The 24808-nt window shown below is 37.1% G+C and overlaps 1 protein-coding gene across 1 annotated transcript in view; it reads left to right on the top strand.

Annotated features, from left to right (window-relative positions):
- Window positions 1-24808, top strand: part of LOC138329908 (uncharacterized) — a 159859-nt gene that overhangs the window by 68815 nt on the left and 66236 nt on the right. Inside the window, exon 10 of the mRNA XM_069277192.1 lies at window positions 13157-13268. Coding sequence (XP_069133293.1) covers window positions 13157-13268 — 112 coding nt within the window. The remainder of the gene's footprint in view (window positions 1-13156; window positions 13269-24808) is intronic.

The following is a 24808-nucleotide window of genomic DNA, read 5'->3' as shown; positions in this document are numbered from 1 at the left end:
CAGGGAGGGACGAGGGACGGTCAGGGAGGGATGGTGGGTGTCAAAATAAACAACATCCTGCTGCCTCAAGCGATCTGTTAAAAATGATCCTGAGTCTCATTTACATGTTTATTTCACCTGTAAAACAAGATATAACTGATTAATTTTGTACACTTCAACTGACTTGCCACCAATATAAGTTGAAAATTGATCAATTGTGTAAAATCAAAAAGGTCAAGGTTAAATCAGAACATTGGATGATGATGAACTTCTGATGACCTTGGCATACTCGAGAGAACAATGAAGATGTTCCGATTTAGACATTTTATGAGAAAAACAGATTTGGAATCCATGTTTATGTACATGAATAGTCTGACAGATATCATTGATTCGGCAGTGGTTAACTGAGACCCTGAACTGTTGTGGAAACGATTGTTAGGCCAGGTATAATCATTAAGTCTTGGTGGTAAGTAAGATCACAGGTAATATATATATACTGTATTTGACCCAATAAGCGCCCCCATCCCTAAAAGAGCTCCTCTCCCTTTCATAGACTTCAATTTCACTAACTACGAATTAAAAGCGGACTGAAAATATGAAATCTGTGTTGGTTTTCTCACAGATTTCTTTTGCAAATTGATTTATGGCTTACTTTGTAGAATAATTTTATGAAAGGCAACTCCAAATTTGTTTCTTTTAAGCACCCCATTTATTTGCTTCAATTTTTTTTAAGCTCCCTGGGTGCTTCTTGGGTGGAATACAGTACATGACAAAATCGGTTCCTTCAGAATATTTTATGTTGGATCATTCCAGTCACAACCTTTTCATTGGAATCCCTCGTTTTTACTGAACATTTGTAATAATATGAATTAAAGGGCCTTTTTATTGAGGATGATGGGTCATTATACGACTATTGACATATGTATAAACAACACATCTTCAGTGATTAAAGAGATTCTTGAGCAATTCAAGATAGGCTAAAAGTGCTTGATTTCTGAGAAATTCAGAAGATACATCTTCTTAGTCAAGTTAAAAACCTCAGATACCTTGAGCAAATCAAGAAACAAGAGAATACAGTAAATGAAGACCTCTAAATACTCTAAACAATTCAGGGGGAAGGGAGGGGGGATGGATGTTAAAAAAGGAGCTAAACAATTCAGGGGGAAGGGAGGGGGGGATGGATGTTAAAAAAGGAGCTAAACAATTCAGGGGGAAGGGAGGGGGGATGGATGTTAAAAAAGGAGCTAAACAATTCAGGGGGAAGGGAGGGGGGATGGATGTTAAAAAAGGAGCTAAACAATTCAGGGGGAAGGGAGGGGGGATGGATGTTAAAAAAGGAGCTAAACAATTCAGGGGGAAGGGAAGGGGGTGATGGATGTTAAAAAAGGAGCTAAACAATTCAGGGGGAAGGGAGGGGGGGGATTGGATGTTAAAAAAGGAGCTAAACAATTCAGGGGGAAGGGAGGGGGAATGGGTTAAAAAAGGAGCTAAAACAATTCAGGGGGAAGGGGGGGATGGATGTTAAAAAAGGGCTAAACAATTCATGGGGGATGGAGGGGGGATGGGGGGAAGGGAGGGGGGGTGAGGATGTTAAAAAAGGAGGGGGGGGATGGGGGATGGATGTTAAAAAAGGAGCTAAACAATTCAGGGGGAAGGGAGGGGGGATAGATGTTGAAAAAAGGAGCTAAACAATTCAGGGGGAAGGGAGGAGGGATGGATGTTAAAAAAGAGCTAAACAAAGGGGGAAGGGAAGGGGGGGGATGGATGTTAAAAAAGGAGCTTAACAATTCAGGGTGAAGGAGAGGGGATGGATGTTAAAAAACATCCGAGCTAAACAATTCGTGGGAAGGGAAGGGGGGGATGGATGTTAAAAAAGGAGCTAAACAATTCAGGGGGAAGGGAAGGGGGATAGATGTTAAAAAAGAAGCTAAACAATTCAGGGAGGAAGGGAGGGGGGGATGGATGTTAAAAAAAGGAGCTAAACAATTCAGGGGAAGGGAGGGGGGATGGATGTTAAAAAAGGAGCTAAACAATTCAGGGGGAAGGGAGGGGGGGTATGGATGTTAAAAAAGGAGCTAAACAATTCAGGGGGGAAGGGAATGGGGGAATGGATGTTAAAAAAGGGAGCTAAACAATTCAGGGGGAAGGGAGGGGGGATGGATGTTAAAAAAAGGAGCTAAAACAATTCATTCATGATTGTGGTTGTCCATAGTTACATTTTTTTATGTTTTATTGAATTAATTATGGTTTATGGTATAATGTTTAAATTCGTCATACTGTGGTAATTTTGTTATATTTCCAATGTTATAATCTACAGCGATCCCATAACACTACCAAATCAATATCAGTGTAGGTATCTATATTTAACAGCAGGCGAATGGGATGTTTCAACTTCATAGTGGTCAGCATTTTTTTTTTTATTGATTCATTTCTGGATTACAGGGAGTTAAACTGCCCTTGTGGGTAGGTATAGATTGTAACAGTATTCTTTTGTCAGCCAGAAATTTGGTCTTTTCTTCTGAATAGTGAGAACTTATACCCTGAAAACATTAACTATCATTCAAAGGGGGGGTAGATAACTCTTGTATGGGGTAATAACAGGGTAGATAATCAGTCATGTTCAAACACAGATTAAATAACTGTGTAATTTGTAAGTTACTGTTTCAGTTAATACTTTAATATGTTTTTTCCGGGTAAGATAACTGTCTAATATGTAAATTGCAGGGGTAGATAACTCTGTTCTTCAATCTCCTTTATTTTTTTTCATTTTTTTTTTTTTTTTTTTTGATTGAATAAAAAAGTCAACGTAGTGACCTTCTGTAGTGACCTTGACAATTTTAAACTTTTAAAAAGTCCGCCCCATGCCTTTATTTTGTTCCTATTTTTTCTTCAATATTAATTTGAATAAAGGGACATTTGGATGGTGTAACTTATAAAATTAAAGGGTAAAACTCTGTTTACAAAATTAAATATAACTGTGTAAATGTCTACAGGGTAGATAACTCTGTAATATATAATAACAGTATGAATGTAACTCTGTAATATTAATTTTTTGATAAACTGTTATGTAAATTCAGGGTAATAATCTGTAAATTAAATATAAAATAGATAACTAATTTAATACAGGGTAGATAACACTGTGACAATTATTAAATAAAACCCCTTAACTCTTTAATATGTAAATTACAGGGTAGATAACTCTTATATTTTTACAAGACAAATTTCAGAAGATAAAACATTACAAAACAGGGTAATAACTTAATTCTTGAATTAAACACAGGGTAGATAATCTGAAATATATAATTACAGGGTAGATAACTCTGTAATAAATTTAACTCTGTATTGTAACCCCTTACAGTGAAGATAAGACATAAATTGTCAAATGATAACTCTTATAAAATTTCAAAACCAATTATCTGACTAATCACAATTATCGTGCCAGTTTGATTGGTGTATAAATAGATTGTCTCTCTCTATCCTCCAGGATTGCTTGTCATAAATGTGTTCCCTGTAATATATATAGCAGTATGCTTAACACCGGAGTTACAAAATTTGGTTAAATGACTATCAGTAAGATGGTTTTTACCAATAACGGAATGAAAATAAAATTCTCTGATAATGTAAATAGTTTACATAAAATTATGTAAAGTATGACATATTGTTTATGGGTGGACTTGTCATGTTACATTAATTATTTCAATTGAACATTATACTTTAATGGTCAGTAATAATGGAAAAAACCATACTGTGGTATTATGTAATTGTAAACTTTTTTATAATGAAATTTACAGGATCAGACTATAACACAACAAATATGTTATCATTGTAGGTAACTCTATATTTAACATAGGGTAGGAGGGTGTGTCAACTTCAGTGGTCATAATTTTTTTATTGATTCATTCTGGTAGATTAACTAACTGCCCTTGTAAATACAGGTATAACTTGTAACAGTATTATTTTGTCAGGTTTAATCTTTTTCTCTGTAATATATTAAATTACAGGGTATAAAAACATTGTAATCAATACTAGAAGAACTCTGTGTAATATGTAATAACAGGGTAGATAACTCTGTAATATGTAATTACAGGGTAGATAACTCTGTAATATGTAATTTCAGGGTAGATAACTCTGTAATATGTAAATACAGGGTAGATAACTCTGTAATATGTAATTACAGGGTAGATAACTCTGTAATATGTAAATACAGGGTAGATAACTCTGTAATATGTAAATCCAGGGTAGATAACTCTGTAATATATAATAACAGGGTAGATAACTCTGTAATATGTAAATACAGGGTAGATAACTCTGTAATATGTAAATTCAGGGTAGATAACTCTGTAATATGTAAATTCAGGGTAGATAACTCTGTAATATGTAAATTACAGGGTAGATAACTCTGTAATATATAATAACAGGGTAGATAACTCTGTTAATATGTAAATTCAGGGTAGATACTCTGTAATATTGTAATTACAGGGGTAATAACTCAGTAATATGGTAATTACAGGGTAGATAACTCTGTAATATATATTACAGGGTAGATTACTCTGTAATATGTAAATTTCAGGGTAGATAACTCTGTAATATGTAATATTACAGGGTAGATAACTCTGTAATATGTAATTTCAGGGTAGTAGACTAACTCTGTAATTGTAATTACAGGGTAGATAAACTCTGTAATATATAATTAAAGGGTAGATAACTCTGTAATATGTAAATTTCAGGGTAGATAACTCTGTAATATGTAATTCCAGGGTAGATAACTCTGTAAATGTAATTTCAGGGTAGATAACTCTGTAATATATGTAAAGGGTTACAAGGGTAGATAACTCTGTAATATGTAATTACAGGGTAGATAACTCTGTAATATGTAATTAACAGGGTAGATAACTCTGTATATGTAATTTCAGGGTAGATAACTCTGTAATATATAATTTAAAGGGTAGATAACTCTGTAATATGTAAATATAAACAGGGTAGATAACTCTGTAATATGTAAATTACAGGGTAGATAACTCTGTAATATTATAAAACAGGGTAGATAACTCTGTAAATATGTAATTACAGGGTAGATAACTCTGTATTATATAATATTACAGGGTAGATAACTCTGTAAAATATAAATACAGGGTAGATAACTCTGTAATATGTAAATACAGGGTAGATAACTCTGTAATATGTAAATACAGGGGTAGATAACTCTGTAATATATAATTACAGGGTAGATAACTCTGTAATATGTAAATACAGGGTAGATAACTCTGTAATATGTAAATACAAGGGTAGATAACTCTGTAATATGGTAAATACAAGGGTAGATAACTCTGTAATATGTAAATTCAGGGTAGATAACTCAGTAATATGTAAATACAGGGTAGATAACTCTGTAATATAGGCTTTAAAAGATGACTCAGTCGGGCAAGGAATATGGCTAACTCTGAAATATGTCGGTAAAAAATGGTGTGAATGTATCCAGTATAATTTCTTATTCTTTAAATGGAAAAAATAAAATCTCTCGTTCAAAATCTGTCTGCGTACGAAGAAATTAATTTAAAGTATGGGAATTCTAAATCGTCCTCCCGGCTCACTATGTCCTTGGTTACATTTCCACACAGCCTCGCTTTCAATGCTTTCAACTTTTCTTTACTTTAATGGTCAGAACTGGGAAACTAAGCAGAACTTGACCGTCGTATCAATATGTGAGAACTTTTGGAAGGCCAACGAACGCATTTAGACTGGTTTTCTTTGCCCGACTATTCACTTTAACACATCTGTTCAGCCCCACCTTGCCTTTTTCCGTCCCACCTGTGTAACTAACATCTTAGCCCCATTCGGTTCGAAAGTCAGAGGCATTTTTCTTCTTACAGGCTTTCTATTCTTCATTTTTTGTTTATCTATTGGTGAGTCTTGACACAAAAATAACTATTATAGCATTTATATAAAAATAATCAATGATAGGAAATTTTATTTTTTTAATTCAATTTTCTGACAAAAAAAATTGTTCTTTACGCAGCCTTATCAAGACAAAAAGCAAGTATTTCATCATGTTGTACAGCTTTGTTATGTAGAAAAACATTAAAAATATCTGAGAAAGACCCACAAATCGTATTAGGGCACTGAATAAGGCTGTTATAGCATGGTCAGCTTCATATCTTAATGCTAAAATCATTTTTGGATGTGAAATTTTAAACATCATGAAAAAAAATATTTCTTTTTTGTAATGGGATCAGGTTTTGATCGTTACTGAAATGAAATTTGAATGGAATTGTATGCGTGAGTTCCTTTACTAAGGAGAATTGACAGGTTGTGTAATCTAACGACGCTACGACACAAAAACGTGTCCTGACTGCCTCTCTGAGCCACAGATTATTCCACACACGATGTCAGTAGTCTAGAGCCGCGCAACACAAAAAGCATTTGACATATTTTGTGTGAGAAAGGCAACCACTTTAGGAAGACCTGATCATGAGAGAGGAGTCGACAGATTGATGCATTTCATTCCTTAAGTCGATAACAAAACAGTTAAATAGAACCGCCATGTCAAATCGTAACAGTGTTACAATGTAGGCGACATTTCAAACCTCTGGTTTCCTTAGTAGGGTCTTAGTGCCATGTTTAGACTTCAGGAAATTATGGTGTACTAAAATTAGAAACATTTTTGAGCATTTCATCTGATTGATTGGCATAATTAACATCCGATTTTAACAGCCAATGTCATTTAAGGACATGTCCAAGCTAGGAGGTTGAGAAATAAAGCCAGAGTACCTGGAGAAAAAAACACCGACCTACGGACAGTGAGTAACATGGCAACTGTCCAACATGGGATTCAAACTTGTTACCTAGAGTTTGAGGGCTTTGTGATTATATGTTGGGACATCCTAACCATTCAGTCACTGCAGTATTTTAAAATGAAAAAAAAAAATGAAGTGCAATGTCATAAAAGGACATGTCAGGTTTTGGAGATAGGGGAACCCAGAGTACCCCCAAAAAAACCCACACACTATCAGATTATTACCTGACAACTACCCCATATGGGAATTGATGTTTGATAAGATAAAAAACAAAGGAAGAACAGGAGTAAAACTCATATACCAACAATCTCATTGTCAACCAATGGTAATTGTTGTTCAGTCTTGTAATAAAAAACATTTCCATAATTAAAAGGAAATTGATTGGTCATAAATAGCAAGTTTTCTGCATTGGTGGTGATGCTGAATGGATTCCCATTATGGGGAATAGAAACATAACATTGAAGTAACAGCAATTATAAATACAGGTGACTACAAGTAGCGGGAAATAATGTTTCCATTAGAGGGAAATGTTGTGTCCTCCATTGGAGGGAAATGCTGTTTCCATGAAAGGAAATGCTGTTTGCATAAGAGGGCAATTCTTCCATAGGAATGAAATGCTGTTTCCAATGTGGATAAATACTTTAGCAATGAGAGGGAATTTAGTCCTTAGCTTTCTACACGAAATGTTGAATCTCCTGCAGGACCACAATTCCTCATTCAAGAAACAATGATGTCTGTCATTTCAATAGACTTTATTTCATATATATTTTATTCTATTATACCCGACAGTGACTGATGACATCAATAGCAATCCATCTAGTCTAAATATATTGGTTTTTCCATTGGTTCATTTTGAATTCCCACACATTGAGAAATGTGTACACCACTATATTATTTATGTTCACAAACATGCATCAGAGTTTTTTTCGATTCTTGATCAATTCTTGGGACTATGAGGAGGTTTAATGAACAGCAGGAAATAATTCTTGTACATTATTCATTATTGTTTGAAGAAAGCAAACAGCATAGAAACCTACTGTGACAAAATGCATGGTATCTGTTGAAGCTGTTGTTGATGTTTTATTTGAAGTACTTTGGTTGATGTCCAAGTGGGTTTTACATGTTGATGGTGTTTTCAGGTGTTAAGTTTTCCTCCATCCGTAGGTTGATGGTTTTTCTGTAGGAACTCAGGTTTTATGTTAAGGGTGTTTTTAGGTATTAAGTTTTCCTCCATCTGTAGGTTAATGGTTTTTCTGTAGGAACTCAGGTTTTATGTTAAGGGTGTTATTAGGTGTTTAGTTTTCCTCCATCTGTAGGTTGATGTTTTTTTTCTGTAGGAACTCAGGTTTTATATTAAAGGTGTGATTAGGTGTTAAGTTTTCCTCATCCATAGGTTGATGGTTTTTCTGTAGGAACTCAGGTTTTATGTTAAGAGTGTTTTTAGGAGTTAAGTTTACCTCCATCCATAGGTTGATGGTTTTTCTGTAGGAACTCAGGTTTTATGTTAAGGGTGTTTTTAGATGTTAAGTTTTCCTCCATCCGTAGGTTGATGGTTTTTCTGTAGGATCTCAGGTTTTATCTACTGTGTATAATTGGTTGTGTTAATCTGTAGATTTTTTCTAACTTATACTTAGGTATAATGGTTGATTACATTAACACCTCATTAACAGCCAGAGTCATTTTCGGATGATACCAACTTGAATACATTACACTAATGGTCAGGATGACCTATTTGATCAGTGGATGTTCACTGTCCTACTCCTCCTTAACTCTCGAGTGGATTGAAACCAGATCTAATGTGAAAACGTCATTTTGGGGAGGGAAGTCATATTTTATATAAATTGGAGCTGGTCTGATCTCTGGGGACTGATGGGCGGGGCTTCATCTGCATTACAAACAAATATGGTATAAGCATCATTGGAAAAGGACAACCAGATTCCATATAAATGATGTAGCTTTAATCAAAGTGGACAGAGGGTCGGGATCCAAATAGGGAACTTTAATCAAAGTGGACAGAGGGTCGGGATCCAAATAGGGAACTTTGGTAACTTTGTGCTCAAATTAAATACAGACTGAAAGCTATGAAAACCGTTTGTTTCTTTATTTGATTTCTTTTGCAAATTGATTGATAGCTTAATATGTGTATTAATTTTGGGAAAGGGTAATCCAAATTTGGTCACATAAAATGCCCTCCAATTTTATTTTAATTCTTAAGCTCTGGAAACTCCGATCTTACTGGCTTGAATATGGTACCTAGGTAAAAAGCCTGTGTTTGACAAAGTCATCTGATGGGATGTCTGAAACTATGGCTAAAATATCAAAGTTGAATCTTTCAGTTAGTGTAATTCAAAGTCTCTTCTCATAAAAACTGATAGATATTTTGTGTGGTAGTTAAGATATTTGTTGACATGTTTATAGATCTCCATGACAGTGCTCTAAATGTTGAAGTAATGATAAATCAATCTCAATTATACGCCTACTTTTTAGGTTGATAAATTTACATATGATACACAGTGAAGACGCCAATTGCAAGATATATAGTTGTACCCATTATACACATAGTATAAACAATTTGAATGTGTTCTCCGAATTCTGGTAAACAGCCTACTCACAAACTCATCAACCCAAAGGTTAAGGGGTTAGAATAGTTGATTGTTTAAGATGTCTGATGCTTGTTCACTAGACCTTCAGTCCTATTGTGTTCAGTTCTGTAATGTTCAATCCGCCATGTTCATTCCTTTGGTGTCCGGTCCTGTGGTATTATGTTCATTCATGTAGTGTTCAATCCGACCATGTTCAGTTCTGTAGTGTTTGGTCCTGTAGTGTTCAATCCGACCATGTTCAGTTCTGTAGTGTTTGGTCCTGTAGTGTTCAATCCGACCATGTTCAGTTCTGTAGTGTTTGGTCCTGTAGTGTTCAATCCGACCATGTTCAGTTCTGTAGTGTTTGGTCCTGTAGTGTTCAATCCGACCATGTTCAGTTCTGTAGTGTTTGGTCCTGTAGTGTTCAATCCGACCATGTTCAGTTCTGTAGTGTTTGGTCCTGTAGTGTTCAATCCGACCATGTTCAGTTCTGTAGTGTTTGGTCCTGTAGTGTTCAATCCGACCATGTTCAGTTCTGTAGTGTTTGGTCCTGTAGTGTTCAATCCGACCATGTTCAGTTCTGTAGTGTTTGGTCCTGTAGTGTTCAATCCGTGGTGTTGTAGTTTTGGTCTGTGTTCAATCCTGGTGTTCAGTTTCGTTGTGTTCAGTCCTCTCATTTGGTTTTATTAGTTTAACATCCTATTAACAGCCATGGTCATGTAACGACTTGGCAGATTTGTTGGCGGAGGAAAGCCGGAGTACCCAGAAAAAAACCAAGGACCAGCAGTCAGTACCTTGCAACTGCCAAACATGGGATTCGAACCCTGTCACATTCATTCCTAGTGTTCATTCCTGTTGCATTCAATCCTGTGGTGTTCAGTCGTGTGGTGTTCAATCCTGCCATGTTCATTCTTGTGGTGTTCATTCTTGTATTGTTCATTCCTGCCATGTTCAGCCCTGTTGTGTTCAGCCCTGTGGTCTTCAGCCATATCCCCTCTCAGCATTCATAATGACTGCTTTGGCTTCTGAATGTACAATTAATTTTAACTAACCCTTTTAAGGAAGAAAACCATGTGAAACCCTTTTTTGGACTGATAGCCAAGTTTGTTTGTCAAGGGTTATAGTTGTTTCTCTTTTATCTTTTACTGATAGTCAGACATCTCAGACTGTATCAATGTCGTGGTCAGTCAAGCGTTAAGGTATCAACTCTGTGGTCACCCAGGCGTAATGCTACTGCAGACTTACAATTGAGAGGTCTAGCCTCATGTTCCATATTGACATTCACCATTGATTTTCAACATATGTGTTGTCAAAAGTCCCAATTTTATCATGCATATTTAAATTGTTTTTCAACCATCCAATTGCTAGCTAGTTCAAATGATTTTTAAATGGTTATTTGGTGAAGAAGAAAACTATGCGCTGTAACATTTACGAGGAGAGTTGGGTTTGGTGTATCTAGATTGTATATTAGCCAGGGTCATTTAAGGATATGCCAGGATTAGGAGGCGAAGGAAACTCTGAGTACCCAGGTTTAAATGGTGGAGAAAGTCGTAGTACCTGGAGAAAAACCACCGACCAGTCTATATAGAGAATATTTATGGCCCTGAGGTATCATCAATGTAGTTTCTATTTATGGCCCTTTGGTATTATGATATCCATTGACACCTGTGTGTAAACCATATCACTCAGTTCATAAATTGTGAAAGTTTTTGGGCATGACCATTCAGAAACCTGTTATTATGGTCAGCCACATTATTGGCAATGGCCTTGATGTCTTGTGGAATTGACCTTTATCTATGACCTTGATCCCATGTTGGATTAACAATCTTTGTCAGTAATTTATATATAGTAGTCAGTTACCCCTGATAGTAACCTCCCAGATCTGATTCCAAACCTGTAAATAATTATCACTGTCTTTGTTTATAAATATTAACCTCCCATCTGTCTGTAGGTCGACCTCTCCATCTATCAACCCTGTAAACACATCGGATCTATTATCGAATCTGTACCTATAAGATAGACCTCCCCATCCATATGTATTATATGTGTACAATGTATGAAGATTTGATTTCATAAGAGTTTTAAATTGATCTTTGTACTGGTTCCCTGTTAATCGCAGTTTAAGGCCTATATGAAAACATGTCTACCTCTAGTCCAGACTGACACCTGTCTACCTCTCCATACCGACCCATATCTACCTTTCCATATCGACCCAAGTCTATACCTTTCATACCCACCCCTGTATACCTCTCCTTACTGGTCTGTATCTACCTCTCCATACCAACCCCTGTATACATCACCTGTATAACTCTCATACCGACCCTGTATACCTCTCCTTACCGACCTCTATCTACCTCTTAATACTGACTCCCATATACCTCACTTGTATAACTCTCCATACCGACCCCTGTATTACCTCCCCATACCGACCGACCCCTCCCCAAACTGTCTCCATGAAGGTATCATCAGTGTGTGGGTTGATGCTACAGATGTTGTGTAATGTTTTGTAGTGTGTTGCCTGTGTATTAAGTGAGTCCATATGGACAACATGCAGACTCTACATTACCAGTTAGTGAGTAGGGGTGTTCCCAAAATAGCTGTATACCTGCTCAGTAAGTAGTACCCTAGGCCAGTACAGGGCTGACAAACCACTGACAGCACCAGCCTGCTGCCTTTCTCCTCCAGCCTGGTGGAGATAGATGTACAACAAACATTGAGACACCAGTCATTTTCGAGATCATTGATAAACTACCTCTAGCTGGCTGGGCAAGGCTCACTGGGACTACTGATATTGTCCTTATGTAATCCGGTGCTTGTAGCTTTAGGATCAGTTTATTTATAAAACAGGGTTTTCGTAGTGTTTTTTTTTTTTGTGGAGACGGTTTAGTGGTGTGTTGATGAAGCTAGGACGTGACAGTGTACGGAGTAGCTATTGATACCCGTCAGGACAACACAGCATGGCTTGTCAGTCAATGGATGTGTGATGTCATTGGATTCGTCTTACCTGGTACTTATATATCTCTCTTACCTGATAACACAGGTGTGAAAATTGGAATATAAAGCAAGTGTTGGGTGTATTCTTTAGTCTTCTTAAAAAGATTTAATATTTGTGCTATTTGAAGTGAAAAAATTGCTTATTTTTGTGATTATGCTGTCATTATTTTTTGAAAATTGTGGAATTTAAAGGATTGTTTGTATGTGATGTGTTTGTGAGGAAACCTTCAACTCATTGTAAAAATCTGGGTCAAGAATATGCCAACATACGAGTCTGAAAGACCGAATCATCAGGCTGTTAGTTCGAAGTCGTCTGCCTCAGGTGTGAAACAAAAAAAGGTCAGTGGAGGTCATGGTAAAGGTCGACAAGAACTTCAACGTCAAGCTTCAGTGAACAAGGACGGTGGACACGAAGATAAGGTTCGCCGTCAGATGCACAAGCAAGAGAGTAAAGATAGCGGTATCGTAACGGAAATGTACACACGTCCTAAAGACTTCCCCGATCCTTCTACAAGTCAGCATAAACAAGGTGCCATTTCTAAAGAGCTTGCCTCGCCACGCTCTGATACAAGTAGTAAAGATATGCCTAAAGATATGGCGCGTTCGGAAAAGAGTGGTTCAAAAGCCCGCAGAACTGAATCGGCCAAACGGTCATCTAGTCTCAAAGGGAGCACTAAAAAACGGGGTGGTAGTTTGAAACATAAGTCAACAGCGGACCCAGACCAGCAGGCCCATGGAGGGCACGACGAGTCCGAGGTGAGTCAAGCATGACATTCATGTAATTTTATATTTCTCTTTCGCTTTCAGAAATTTAGCCAATCACCTGTACGCAAAAGTATATGAGACACAGGAAGATATGTGTCGAAAACGAAACGAAATACGAATAGCAAACATGCAATTGGCTGCCGTGAGGGCTCAGGTATGTGACAATTGTTTTGTTATCACTGTTGTCTTGTTGTTCTGTTTACTGTTGTATTGTCCGGTTTGATACACACGCAATTGTTTTTCTTTCACACACACAAAATTTTGGTTTGTAATACAAAACTAGTCCTTTTTCTGTAATTGATCCTTAGAAATAATGAATGGTGTAATTGATTTCCCAACTTGTTTTCAATTTGAGATTTCAATTTAGATCTTTAACTACACCATTCTATAACTGATAAGATTGATGCTATGGGTCAAATTATTCCTTTGCTGTAGAGCAATGCATGTCAGCCCATAATGGCTGTCCTTTAAATGGTTAAAATCCTGTCCTAAAATTTAACCAGTTTAAGTTAACTAGTTAAAATCCTGTCCTTGGATTCAACTGGTTAAAACCCTGTCTTAAAATTCAAGTACAGTAGTTAAAATCTTGCCCAAAAATTCAATTGTTTAAATATAGTACTAATGTTCAATTGGTTAAAATGTTGTGCTAATGTTCAAATCTTGTACTACATGTACTATTCAAGTGGTTAAGATCTTCTACTGGAATTGCAGTGACTAAAAATTTGAGATCTTTATTTACCATACCTTAGAATTTTGTATGGACTATGTAACATGAGTGTCCTATACAATTGTTGTTCATTTCAAGAACTAAATTGAATAGTTTTTTAGGTTATGGAGCTACACATAACCCATTCTCATTATCAAAATACTCGTTCGTTACACTTATGATTGAATTATTTTATAATTAATGCGATTGGTCTTCCGTCTTTAAATCTTAAAACAGTAAACTTTAACGAGGGAAGCTCTCGCAACGTATCTTAATTGTAAGCTTAATGGTGTTCTTAAGTCTTTATTGTTGCATTTATTGTTTCATTGACAGAAATTAGTCTGTAATACCATAAATTTTCAAAAACCACATCATATAGCATATATATTGTAATAAGTTGATATTTTTATTAGTGTTTGATTTGATGTTTAATGCACGCCCGACCACAATTTGCCATTTTTATCAGATATTTTATAGCTCTGCTGATAGATAGGATTCTCACCGCAAATAAATATTGCTTGGTAGTCGCTACTCTGTCTTTAAAATGTGCAGTTAGATATATCTACTTTTATAACCAGGCCCAAAATGCATTAACTGAATCGGCGTTTTTTTGTTCGGTAAGTCTGTCATTGCAGATTTTTAAAAATGCATCACAATGTACCAACAGAAAATGATGTAATTTCCTTGTGTTAATTTATGATGTATAAGCCCATTCATACAGTAATTAGTGACGTCACAATGGTCAGTTAAGCTCCGCCCACTGGTAGTCTAACTTTGGTGGTTTGGCTTTGTATTACTGTACAGTGTAAATTTTTAATTAATGATTTCTTCCTTATTTTCGAATCGATCCTTAAATGTCATACACCAAAATAGAGATGGGATTATTCCCTTTCCAATGATGTCTTCCAATTTTCGCTGACATTTCTGTGTCGGTAGTAATCAACTTACCTGTATATTTCTAAATATATGTCTCTGCTAAACCCAAGCCAATTAAGACCACCAGTAGGTGTGGCCTAATCTTTTGTTCTGACCAGTGTGACGTCAGCCTGAATGGCCTTATTATCATTACTTCTTGACAAGAGCAAATAACTCTATTGTGCGTATGATACTGTTGTATGATCAAATTGTACTTTTTAAGTATGGCTCCAGTTTCTCCAATAAAGTCCTGAAATATTTATGCAGCTACTGAAGATCTTGGGGTTTTAAGCATTATTAGATTTAAGACAAGAAGATTTTTTGTTAATTTGAAATTCTGTAGTGCTTTCCAAATGAATTAAGGAGCAACAGCAAATTCTTTCTAATTCAATTAAAAATTAAAAAAAAAAATGATGACAATGAAATCAGATCATCAGCGAAATACCAAAGAAGAAAAAATCTTATTATGTTGTTAATAATGAAATTACAACTTACAAAATGTTTGTAATGGTCTGGTTTTAGTTTTATTAATTTAATGTTCTGTGAACCGAGCCAAGGTCATTTAAAGATGTGCCAGGAAAGCCGGAGTAACCAGAGAAAAACCATCAAACAGTATTCCATGCCTGTCAACTGCTCCACATGAAATTTGAACATACAAACCAAAGGTAGAGGGCTTGTGGTAGTATTTTTGGACATCCTAACCACTCAGCTTAATGGTGACAGTTGGTAGTTAATCATACTTTAACTTTGAATTCAGTGAATTTCAGTCTCTTAGAAATGCACATCAAGGCTTTAGTGGTCGAGTGGTTAAGGCGTCCCGACATATCACCACAAGTTCACCACCTCTTAGTAGCGTGTTTGAAACCCATGTAGAGCAGATGCCAGGTGCTGACCGTTGGTTGGTGATTTTTCTCCTAAACTTCCTTAAATGGCCATTATTGTCAATCAGCCTTTAAACAAACAAAAAATGAATTTGTATCAAAGTAATGGTGTATTGAAATAATAATAACGTTTTGTAGAAGTGTTGTTTCACCTTTACTTGTAGAGATCGGCTTTTAAATTTAGATTGAAAATAAAGACAAATGGAACTGATCATGATTCGGTGAGAGGTAGAGAGAGTAAGGGTTTATAGTGAAGCTTTCATGAGAAAGTTTGTCCATCCATAATGGTAGTAATACAGTGTCGCAGACACCCCACTGAACCTAGATTGATTGTAGTCCCACTGTTCTGTAGAGACAAAGCTTCCAGCTTATATAGTCAGCGAGGCAGCCTAGTGTTTTGGAATGATGAACTCATACCAGGCTTAGGAACCTTTCCCTATCCTAGCTCTGTATACTTTCAGTGAAACATAATTTTTGCTTCTTAAAGGAGTCAGGCCCCGCTCTTTTTGTTATAATGCAAAATTGTTCTGTCCTGTCCCGATGTCTTAACTTCTACTGTCTTTTTCCATAAATTGCAGCACTGTAGAGTGATTTTAATTATAAAGTAGTTAAAAAATCTTTTACCTGTACACGTAAAAAATTAATGCCTCGATAAATCCGAATCATTCCGAACACATCTTGAACAATTGTCGCGTTCAATCTCGCAGTAGCACGAGAGTTGTGAACCAAGAGAAATGTCACTAAATTTCGTACCCCTGTATTGGACTGTACCAACAGGTCAATACTGCTCCGACTTTCACTTTTTTGGTTCCCACCTTACTTGACCTTGAGTTAATAGGAAGTCCGGATTAACACATTAAGCTAAATTTCCCCTGTATTGGACTGTACCTACAGGTAACTCTCCCTCTTTTCTGGTTCCACCTTACTTGACCTCTAGTTCTAGGAAGTCCGGATTAACACATTAAGCTAAATTTCCCCTGTATTGGACTGTACCTACAGGTAACTCTCCCTCTTTTCTGGTTCCACCTTACTTGACCTCTAGTTCTAGGAAGTCCGGATTAACACATTAAGCTAAATTTCCCCTGTATTGGACTGTACCTACAGGTAACTCTCCCTCTTTTCTGGTTCCACCTTACTTGACCTCTGTTCTAGGAAGTCCGGATTAACACATTAAGCTAAATTTCCCCTGTATTGGACTGTACCTACAGGTAACATCTCCCTCTTTTCTGGTTCACCTTACTTGACCTAAATTTTCCCCTGTCGGATTAACACATTAAGCTAAATTTCCCCTGTATGGACTGTACCTACAGGTAACTCTCCCTCTTTTCTGGTTCCACCTTACTTGACCTCTAGTTCTAGGAAGTCCGGATTAACACATTAAGCTAAATTTTCCCCTGTATTGGACTGTACCTACAGGTAACTCTCCCTCTTTTCTGGTTCCACCTTACTTGACCTCTGGTTCTAGGAAGTCCGGATTAACACATTAAGCTAAATTTCCCCTGTATTGGACTGTACCTACAGGTAACTCTCCCTCTTTTCTGGTTCCACCTTACTTGACCTCTGGTTCTAGGAAGTCCGGATTAACACATTAAGCTAAATTTCCCCTGTATTGGACTGTACCTACAGGTAACTCTCCCTCTTTTCTGGTTCCACCTTACTTGACCTCTGGTTCTAGGAAGTCCGGATTAACACATTAAGCTAAATTTCCCCTGTATTGGACTGTACCTACAGGTAACTCTCCCTCTTTTCTGGTTCCACCTTACTTGACCTCTAGTTCTAGGAAGTCCGGATTAACACATTAAGCTAAATTTCCCCTGTATTGGGCTGTACCTACAGGTAACTCTCCCTCTTTTCTGGTTCCACCTTACTTGACCTCTGGTTCTAGGAAGTCCGGATTAACACATTAAGCTAAATTTCCCCTGTATTGGACTGTACCTACAGGTAACTCTCCCTCTTTTCTGGTTCCACCTTACTTGACCTCTGGTTCTAGGAAGTCCGGATTAACACATTAAGCTAAATTTCCCCTGTATTGGACTGTACCTACAGGTAACTCTCCCTCTTTTCTGGTTCCACCTTACTTGACCTCTGGTTCTAGGAAGTCCGGATTAACACATTAAGCTAAATTTCCCCTGTATTGGACTGTACCTACAGGTAACTCTCCCTCTTTTCTGGTTCCACCTTACTTGACCTCTAGTTCTAGGAAGTCCGGATTAACACATTAAGCTAAATTTCCCCTGTATTGGGACTGTACCTACAGGTAACTCTCCCTCTTTTCTGGTTCCACCTTACTTGACCTCTGGTTCTAGGAAGTCCGGATTAACACATTAAGCTAAATTTCCCCTGTATTGGACTGTACCTACAGGTAACTCTCCCTCTTTTCTGGTTCCACCTTACTTGACCTCTGGTTCTAGGAAGTCCGGATTAACACATTAAGCTAAATTTCCCCTGTATTGGACTGTACCTACAGGTAACTCTCCCTCTTTTCTGGTTCCACCTTACTTGACCTCTGGTTCTAGGAAGTCCGGATTAACACATTAAGCTAAATTTCCCCTGTATTGGACTGTACCTACAGGTAACTCTCCCTCTTTTCTGGTTCCACCTTACTTGACCTCTGGTTCTAGGAAGTCCGGATTAACACATTAAGCTAAATTTCCCCTGTATTGGACTGTACCTACAGGTAACTCTCCCTCTTTTCTGGTTCCACCTTACTTGACCTCTGGTTCTAGGAAGTCCGGATTAACACATTAAGCTAAATTTCCCCTGTATTGGACTGTACCTACAGGTAACTCTCCCTCTTTTCTGGTTCCACCTTACTTGACCTCTGGTTCTAGGAAGTCCGGATTAACACATTAAGCTAAATTTCCCCTGTATTGGACTGTACCTACAGGTAACTCTCCCTCTTTTCTGGTTCCACCTTACTTGACCTCTGGTTCTAGGAAGTCCGGATTAACACATTAAGCTAAATTTCCCCTGTATTGGACTGTACCTACAGGTAACTCTCCCTCTTTTCTGGTTCCACCTTACTTGACCTCTGGTTCTAGGAAGTCCGGATTAACACATTAAGCTAAATTTCCCCTGTATTGGACTGTACCTACAGGTAACTCTCCCTCTTTTCTGGTTCCACCTTACTTGACCTCTGGTTCTAGGAAGTCCGGATTAACACATTAAGCTAAATTTCCCCTGTATTGGACTGTACCTACAGGTAACTCTCCCTCTTTTCTGGTTCCACCTTACTTGACCTCTAGTTCTAGGAAGTCCGGATTAACACATTAAGCTAAATTTCCCCTGTATTGGACTGTACCTACAGGTAACTCTCCCTCTTTTCTGGTTCCACCTTACTTGACCTCTAGTTCTAGGAAGTCCGGATACATAAGAATTTCCGTCTGTTCGTTAGAACATTAAGCTAAATTTCCCCTGTATTGGACTGTACCTACAGGTAACTCTCCCTCTTTTCTGGTTCCACCTTACTTGACCTCTAGTTCTAGGAAGTCCGGATTAACACATTAAGCTAAATTTCCCCTGTATTGGACTGTACCTACAGGTAACTCTCCCTCTTTTCTGGTTCCACCTTACTTGACCTCTAGTTCTAGGAAGTCCGGATTAACACATTAAGCTAAATTTCCCCTGTATTGGACTGTACCTACAGGTAACTCTCCCTCTTTTCTGGTTCCACCTTACTTGACCTCTGGTTCTAGGAAGTCCGGATTAACACATTAAGCTAAATTTCCCCTGTATTGGACTGTACCTACAGGTAACTCTCCCTCTTTTCTGGTTCCACCTTACTTGACCTCTGGTTCTAGGAAGTCCGGATTAACACATTAAGCTAAATTTCCCCTGTATTGGACTGTACCTACAGGTAACTCTCCCTCTTTTCTGGTTCCACCTTACTTGACCTCTGGTTCTAACTTTTTCTCGGATTAACACATTAAGCTAAATTTCCCCTGTATTGGACTGTACCTACAGGTAACTCTCCCTCTTTTCTGGTTCCACCTTACTTGACCTCTGGTTCTAGGAAGTCCGGATTAACACATTAAGCTAAATTTCCCCTGTATTGGACTGTACCTACAGGTAACTCTCCGTCTTTTCTGGTTCCACCTTACTTGACCTCTGGTTCTAGGAAGTCCGGATTAACACATTAAGCTAAATTTCCCCTGTATTGGACTGTACCTACAGGTAACTCTCCCTCTTTTCTGGTTCCACCTTACTTGACCTCTGGTTCTAGGAAGTCCGGATTAACACATTAAGCTAAATTTCCCCTGTATTGGACTGTACCTACAGGTAACTCTCCCTCTTTTCTGGTTCCACCTTACTTGACCTCTGGTTCTAGGAAGTCCGGATTAACACATTAAGCTAAATTTCCCCTGTATTGGACTGTACCTACAGGTAACTCTCCCTCTTTTCTGGTTCCACCTTACTTGACCTCTGGTTCTAGGAAGTCCGGATTAACACATTAAGCTAAATTTCCCCTGTATTGGACTGTACCTACAGGTAACTCTCCCTCTTTTCTGGTTCCACCATACTTGACCTCTGGTTCTAGGAAGTCCGGATTAACACATTAAGCTAAATTTCCCCTGTATTGGACTGTACCTACAGGTAACTCTCCCTCTTTTCTGGTTCCACCTTACTTGACCTCTGGTTCTAGGAAGTCCAGATTAACAGAACCAGTACATTCCTACACATGTGAACCCAGCAGGAGATTACACTGTACATCCCACCATATCGGCCTGTTGTTATGTAAACAAGAAATACATACCCTTCCTTATCTAGTGAACATAATACAATACTGTGTGGACCCCTCCCCATTCATCTACAATACCTTGACCCCTCCCTAACCATGTGGACCCCTCCCTACCAAATACCAGTACCCCTAACCTACCACAATACCCTGTGGACCCCCTCCCCTCCCCTACCACAATACCATGTGGACCCCCTCCCCTAGCTTATCACAATACCTGTGGACCTCCATCCTCTGGGCCCCCTCCCCCCATGTTATCATAGCTTCCATCTTTTTGTGTAAGGAAGTATATATCACACTCCCAGATTGTTCCTTCCTTCTAAATAGTAATCTATAACCTTTCTGAACCCTGTGTGTCCTTAGCTGACCCCTAAATGCCAGGACCAGTTAATATTGGTCAGTGTTAACTAATTCAGTATGGGATCAGGAGGTGTTACAGTCACAGCATGACATAAAAGGTCCCATGGGCCTGCTGGCACCTAACATCAGAAATAGATATCTTTGTACTGCCAGACCAATTAATAAGAGGGTCGGGAAGGTCACCACTCTAGAATGTTATCAGTAGAATTAAGCATTTGTAATTTTGTATTTGAGGAAATCTCTATCAAGGGGTCCTATGGTTCAAAGTGATAAAGAACTGAACTTGTAGCCTATTAACTAATTCACCCCAGGAATTTCATTATGGACTGGTTAAGTCTTTGATTTAGAAGAGTCTAAGTGTGTCTGCAGGGGTGAATGTGTTATATTGTACTAATTAACAATTGTTCTCTACTTATCAGGTTGTTTACTAGAATCACTTCAAAGATGGATTCTCATCTGTTTTTTTCTCATCAATTTTTCATTTCAAGCTCCATCGAAAGAATGTTTGTGCAGGGTTCCATTTTAGTTCTCAAACAAATTCTTGACATTATTCAAATTTTACCAGACAAGAAAATTCTTAGGGTAATTTTCATGATATTTCAGTAAATCATCTTTAGATTTTTTAGTATGAAGGTGAATTTTTGTATAGATGACTTCAATAATATTATCATCTTATACAGTGCATTCAAATAATGAGGGTTTTTGGGAATGTTGACGATACAAGCAGACACAACACGAACATACCACAACCTCCCAAAATACACTATCACAGGGAGACTCAACACTAACATACCGCAGCCTCCCAAAACACACTATCACAAGGAGATACAACATTAACATACCACAGACTCCAAAAAACACACTATCACAAGGAGATACAACATTAGCATACCACAGCCTCCCAAAACACACTATAACAAGGAGATACAACACTAACATACCACAACCTGCCAAAACACACTATCACAAGGAGACACAACACTTACATACCACAGCCTAATATTGACATAATATATTGTTATGACTTTTATATAATAACTGTTCAAAAGGACTATGATAGGTTTGTAATCGTAGTTATAATCACTACCACAGTGAAGCCTTAGCAGATGTTTTACATACTATACACATATAAAAATGATAAAAATGCATTTTTCATCAATTTGTGGTATATTTAAACACTGGGAGACTCTGATATCCGTTTTTTTAATGTTATCGAAGTTATGGAACATAAATAATAGTGTAATCCGTACGATCTTTCAGCTCCAGAGTTGTTCACCGGCCTTACATTAAGGACGGCTTGCTCCTTTTTTCCTAGTGTATAAAAGATTATGAGTGCTTTACAATAAATCCTGCATTTTTATCCAATTCAGTGATCCCAGAGAAAGGGGCTGTTGCTATGATATCCCTGCAGTAATATGACTGATGGCTTTGTGGAATCTACAAGGCAGGCTTAGTAACTTAACTAAAACACAATTCACCAGCCATATCTTTGTATTTTATAGAGCTGCAAAGTTTACAGATTTTTCGCGGGAAATGAAGATTAAATGAATATTTATGAAATATTTTCAAAATTTCAGTGAATTTATTCAAATTTTTTTTTTAAAGTATTTACGAAATTTCAGTAAAATTTTCTAAATTATTTGAATGTTTTGATCTCCTGGAGATGATACTGGCTGATGATAAACACAGTCTGATATCAAAATCATTAATCAACCAAAGTCGATTTATAACGGGACTTTCAGTCAGTTAGAGTACAAACACTTCTAGTGATCAGAGGAAATATGTCCGCCCAGTCAGAGAATTACAATCTGGAGTTCATTATCCAAGCTATGTTTTACTCACTCATCCAAAACAGTCATGATAGTATTGACCACTTTATCATAATCATATAAGTCTAAAGGCAAATTGGAGTTCATGTACGATTCACGGAGGAGTGGATGAAATTAGGTCTGATCTGTCTCGATTTAAGCCCAATCATTATATCTCGTTATAGGGACAGTTGACAGTTGTCCTGGTCTAGATGGTTTGTATGAAGGTGTGGGCTTCTCTTGGAGTCATTCCTAGGAAAATCTATACCTAGTGGAAGTAATGTGGATCCAAAACTGATGATTTTAGAAAGATACATGAACATATGCTACGGTATATGTTTTCAATTTAACTCAGTGCAGTAAAACTTCCGTATTCAACCCAATAAGTGCCCATGTTCCTCCCCTTTTTGAAGCCTCAATTTTAATTGCACAAGACCAAAAACATAAAAACCGTATATAAGGTTTGCAATAATTTCGTCTTATTAAGCACTTTTCATTTTTTAATACGTCCTGCGCGCTTATTGGGTCAAATATGGTAAAAGGTTTCTATATATTTATTTTTTTCCACATCCCATTTTTCTATACAGTCGAGACTGTCTTATGTGACTTTCAAAGGGACCATTACAAAAAAGTCTCATAAGACAGGTAGTCACTTAAGGCAGTCCAAGTTCATTCGCTAAATCACTGTTAGAAAATCTGTCTTTAATTGCCTTAAAATTTATTTTTTATTATAGATATATCAATTAACCAGATTTTTGAAAAATAAATTAAAAATAATAATTTTAAAAAATATTCAAAAAATATGAAAATGATTTTATGTATTTAGCCTGTGATTTAAGCACAGGCAAGGTTTAGGGGGAGGTCTATTACCCAGGGAAAAACCACCAACCCACAGAATCTAGTCATACAACAGAATTGTGGTTACTGCGGTAAAAGTGGTTAAAGAAAGAATTTTTCGATACAAAGTTTTGACTTACTAGTTTATTTATGTATCAGGATACTAACAATCGAAATCATTTTACGATCTCGATCTTATTGAAACACAATGTATACTCATTACAATTTTATCAAGGAAAACAATATATGAATATAAATATCGACAACAGATAAACAAACAAACAACCGACACACGCGGATAGTACCTTGATTGGTAAACAAAAAATTGAATATTACGAGTAGGAATCAAGGGAAACAACTCTTTCAGATTTTAGAATTTACGTGGAGTGCAGCTAGGGCATTAGATCCCGAAAATTACCCCCTCGCTTATTGTTTATTGATGAAAGTCATAAAAATAACCGCGATCCATGAAAATTTCTCTATTAACAGTTCTAAAATGCTATGTTTCAAGTAGTGCACTTTTTTTTTATTTTTATTTTTATAAATAAGTAATAAAAAATTTGTGTTCTTATAATTCAAACACCATATGTGAGTTATTTACAGATATTTTACGATAAAATCGTAATCTAATGTTATATCAACAAATTCGTAAAGTCTGTTTATACTATAAAGTTGTAGTAAATATGATAAGCATTAAATATTAAATCCTCCCAGGCCATTTATAACCTACTCAAGGCATGTTACATAGCTCGTAAATGAATCACCTCAAACAAACTGTCAAAGTAAAAAATAGGTTCATGTACCTTAACTCAGCTTCCGTATGAATACCAGATGATATTAACGATGTTCGGTGGTGGAGAAATTGGCATTTAGTCCATCAATGCAAATAAGTGCCAAGTATATAGCTATTCTGTGGGCCATCTTCTACAGTTATTAAAGCTTCCATATGGCCAAAATTGATATCTGTTTGTACTCTTATAACCCAAGACAATGCTAGTGTTAGAGATCAGATCTGACCTTGTGTGATGATACGGATAGTGTTTGACCTTGAGTCCTATCTCTGAGGTCAATTTGACCTTGTGTGTTATTCCTTTTTGACCTTGTGTTATGATACAGGGATAGTATTTGACCTTGAGTTGTATAAGAGGTCAGTTTGACCTTGTTTGCTCCTTTTTGACCAACCTGGTAAGATGATGTAGGGATAGTACTTGACCTAGAGTAGTAGACGATGTCAGACCTTGTATGCTCCTGTTTGACCTTGTGTTATGATGCAGGGATAGTATTTGACCTTGAGTAGTTGATGAGGTCAGATTGACCTTGTATGCTCCTTTTTGACCTTGTGTTAAGATACAGGATAGTGTTTGACCTTGAGTAGTATATATGAGGTCAATTTGACCTTGTATGATCCTATTTGACCTTGTGAAGTGATAACAGAGATTGATTTGTGTTTTG

The sequence above is a fragment of the Argopecten irradians genome, chromosome 8 (assembly GCF_041381155.1).
Source record: "Argopecten irradians isolate NY chromosome 8, Ai_NY, whole genome shotgun sequence".
NCBI lineage: Eukaryota > Metazoa > Mollusca > Bivalvia > Pectinida > Pectinidae > Argopecten > Argopecten irradians.
The sequence above is the reverse complement of the archived record's forward strand: the minus strand, read 5'-3'. Positions and strand labels throughout refer to the sequence as shown.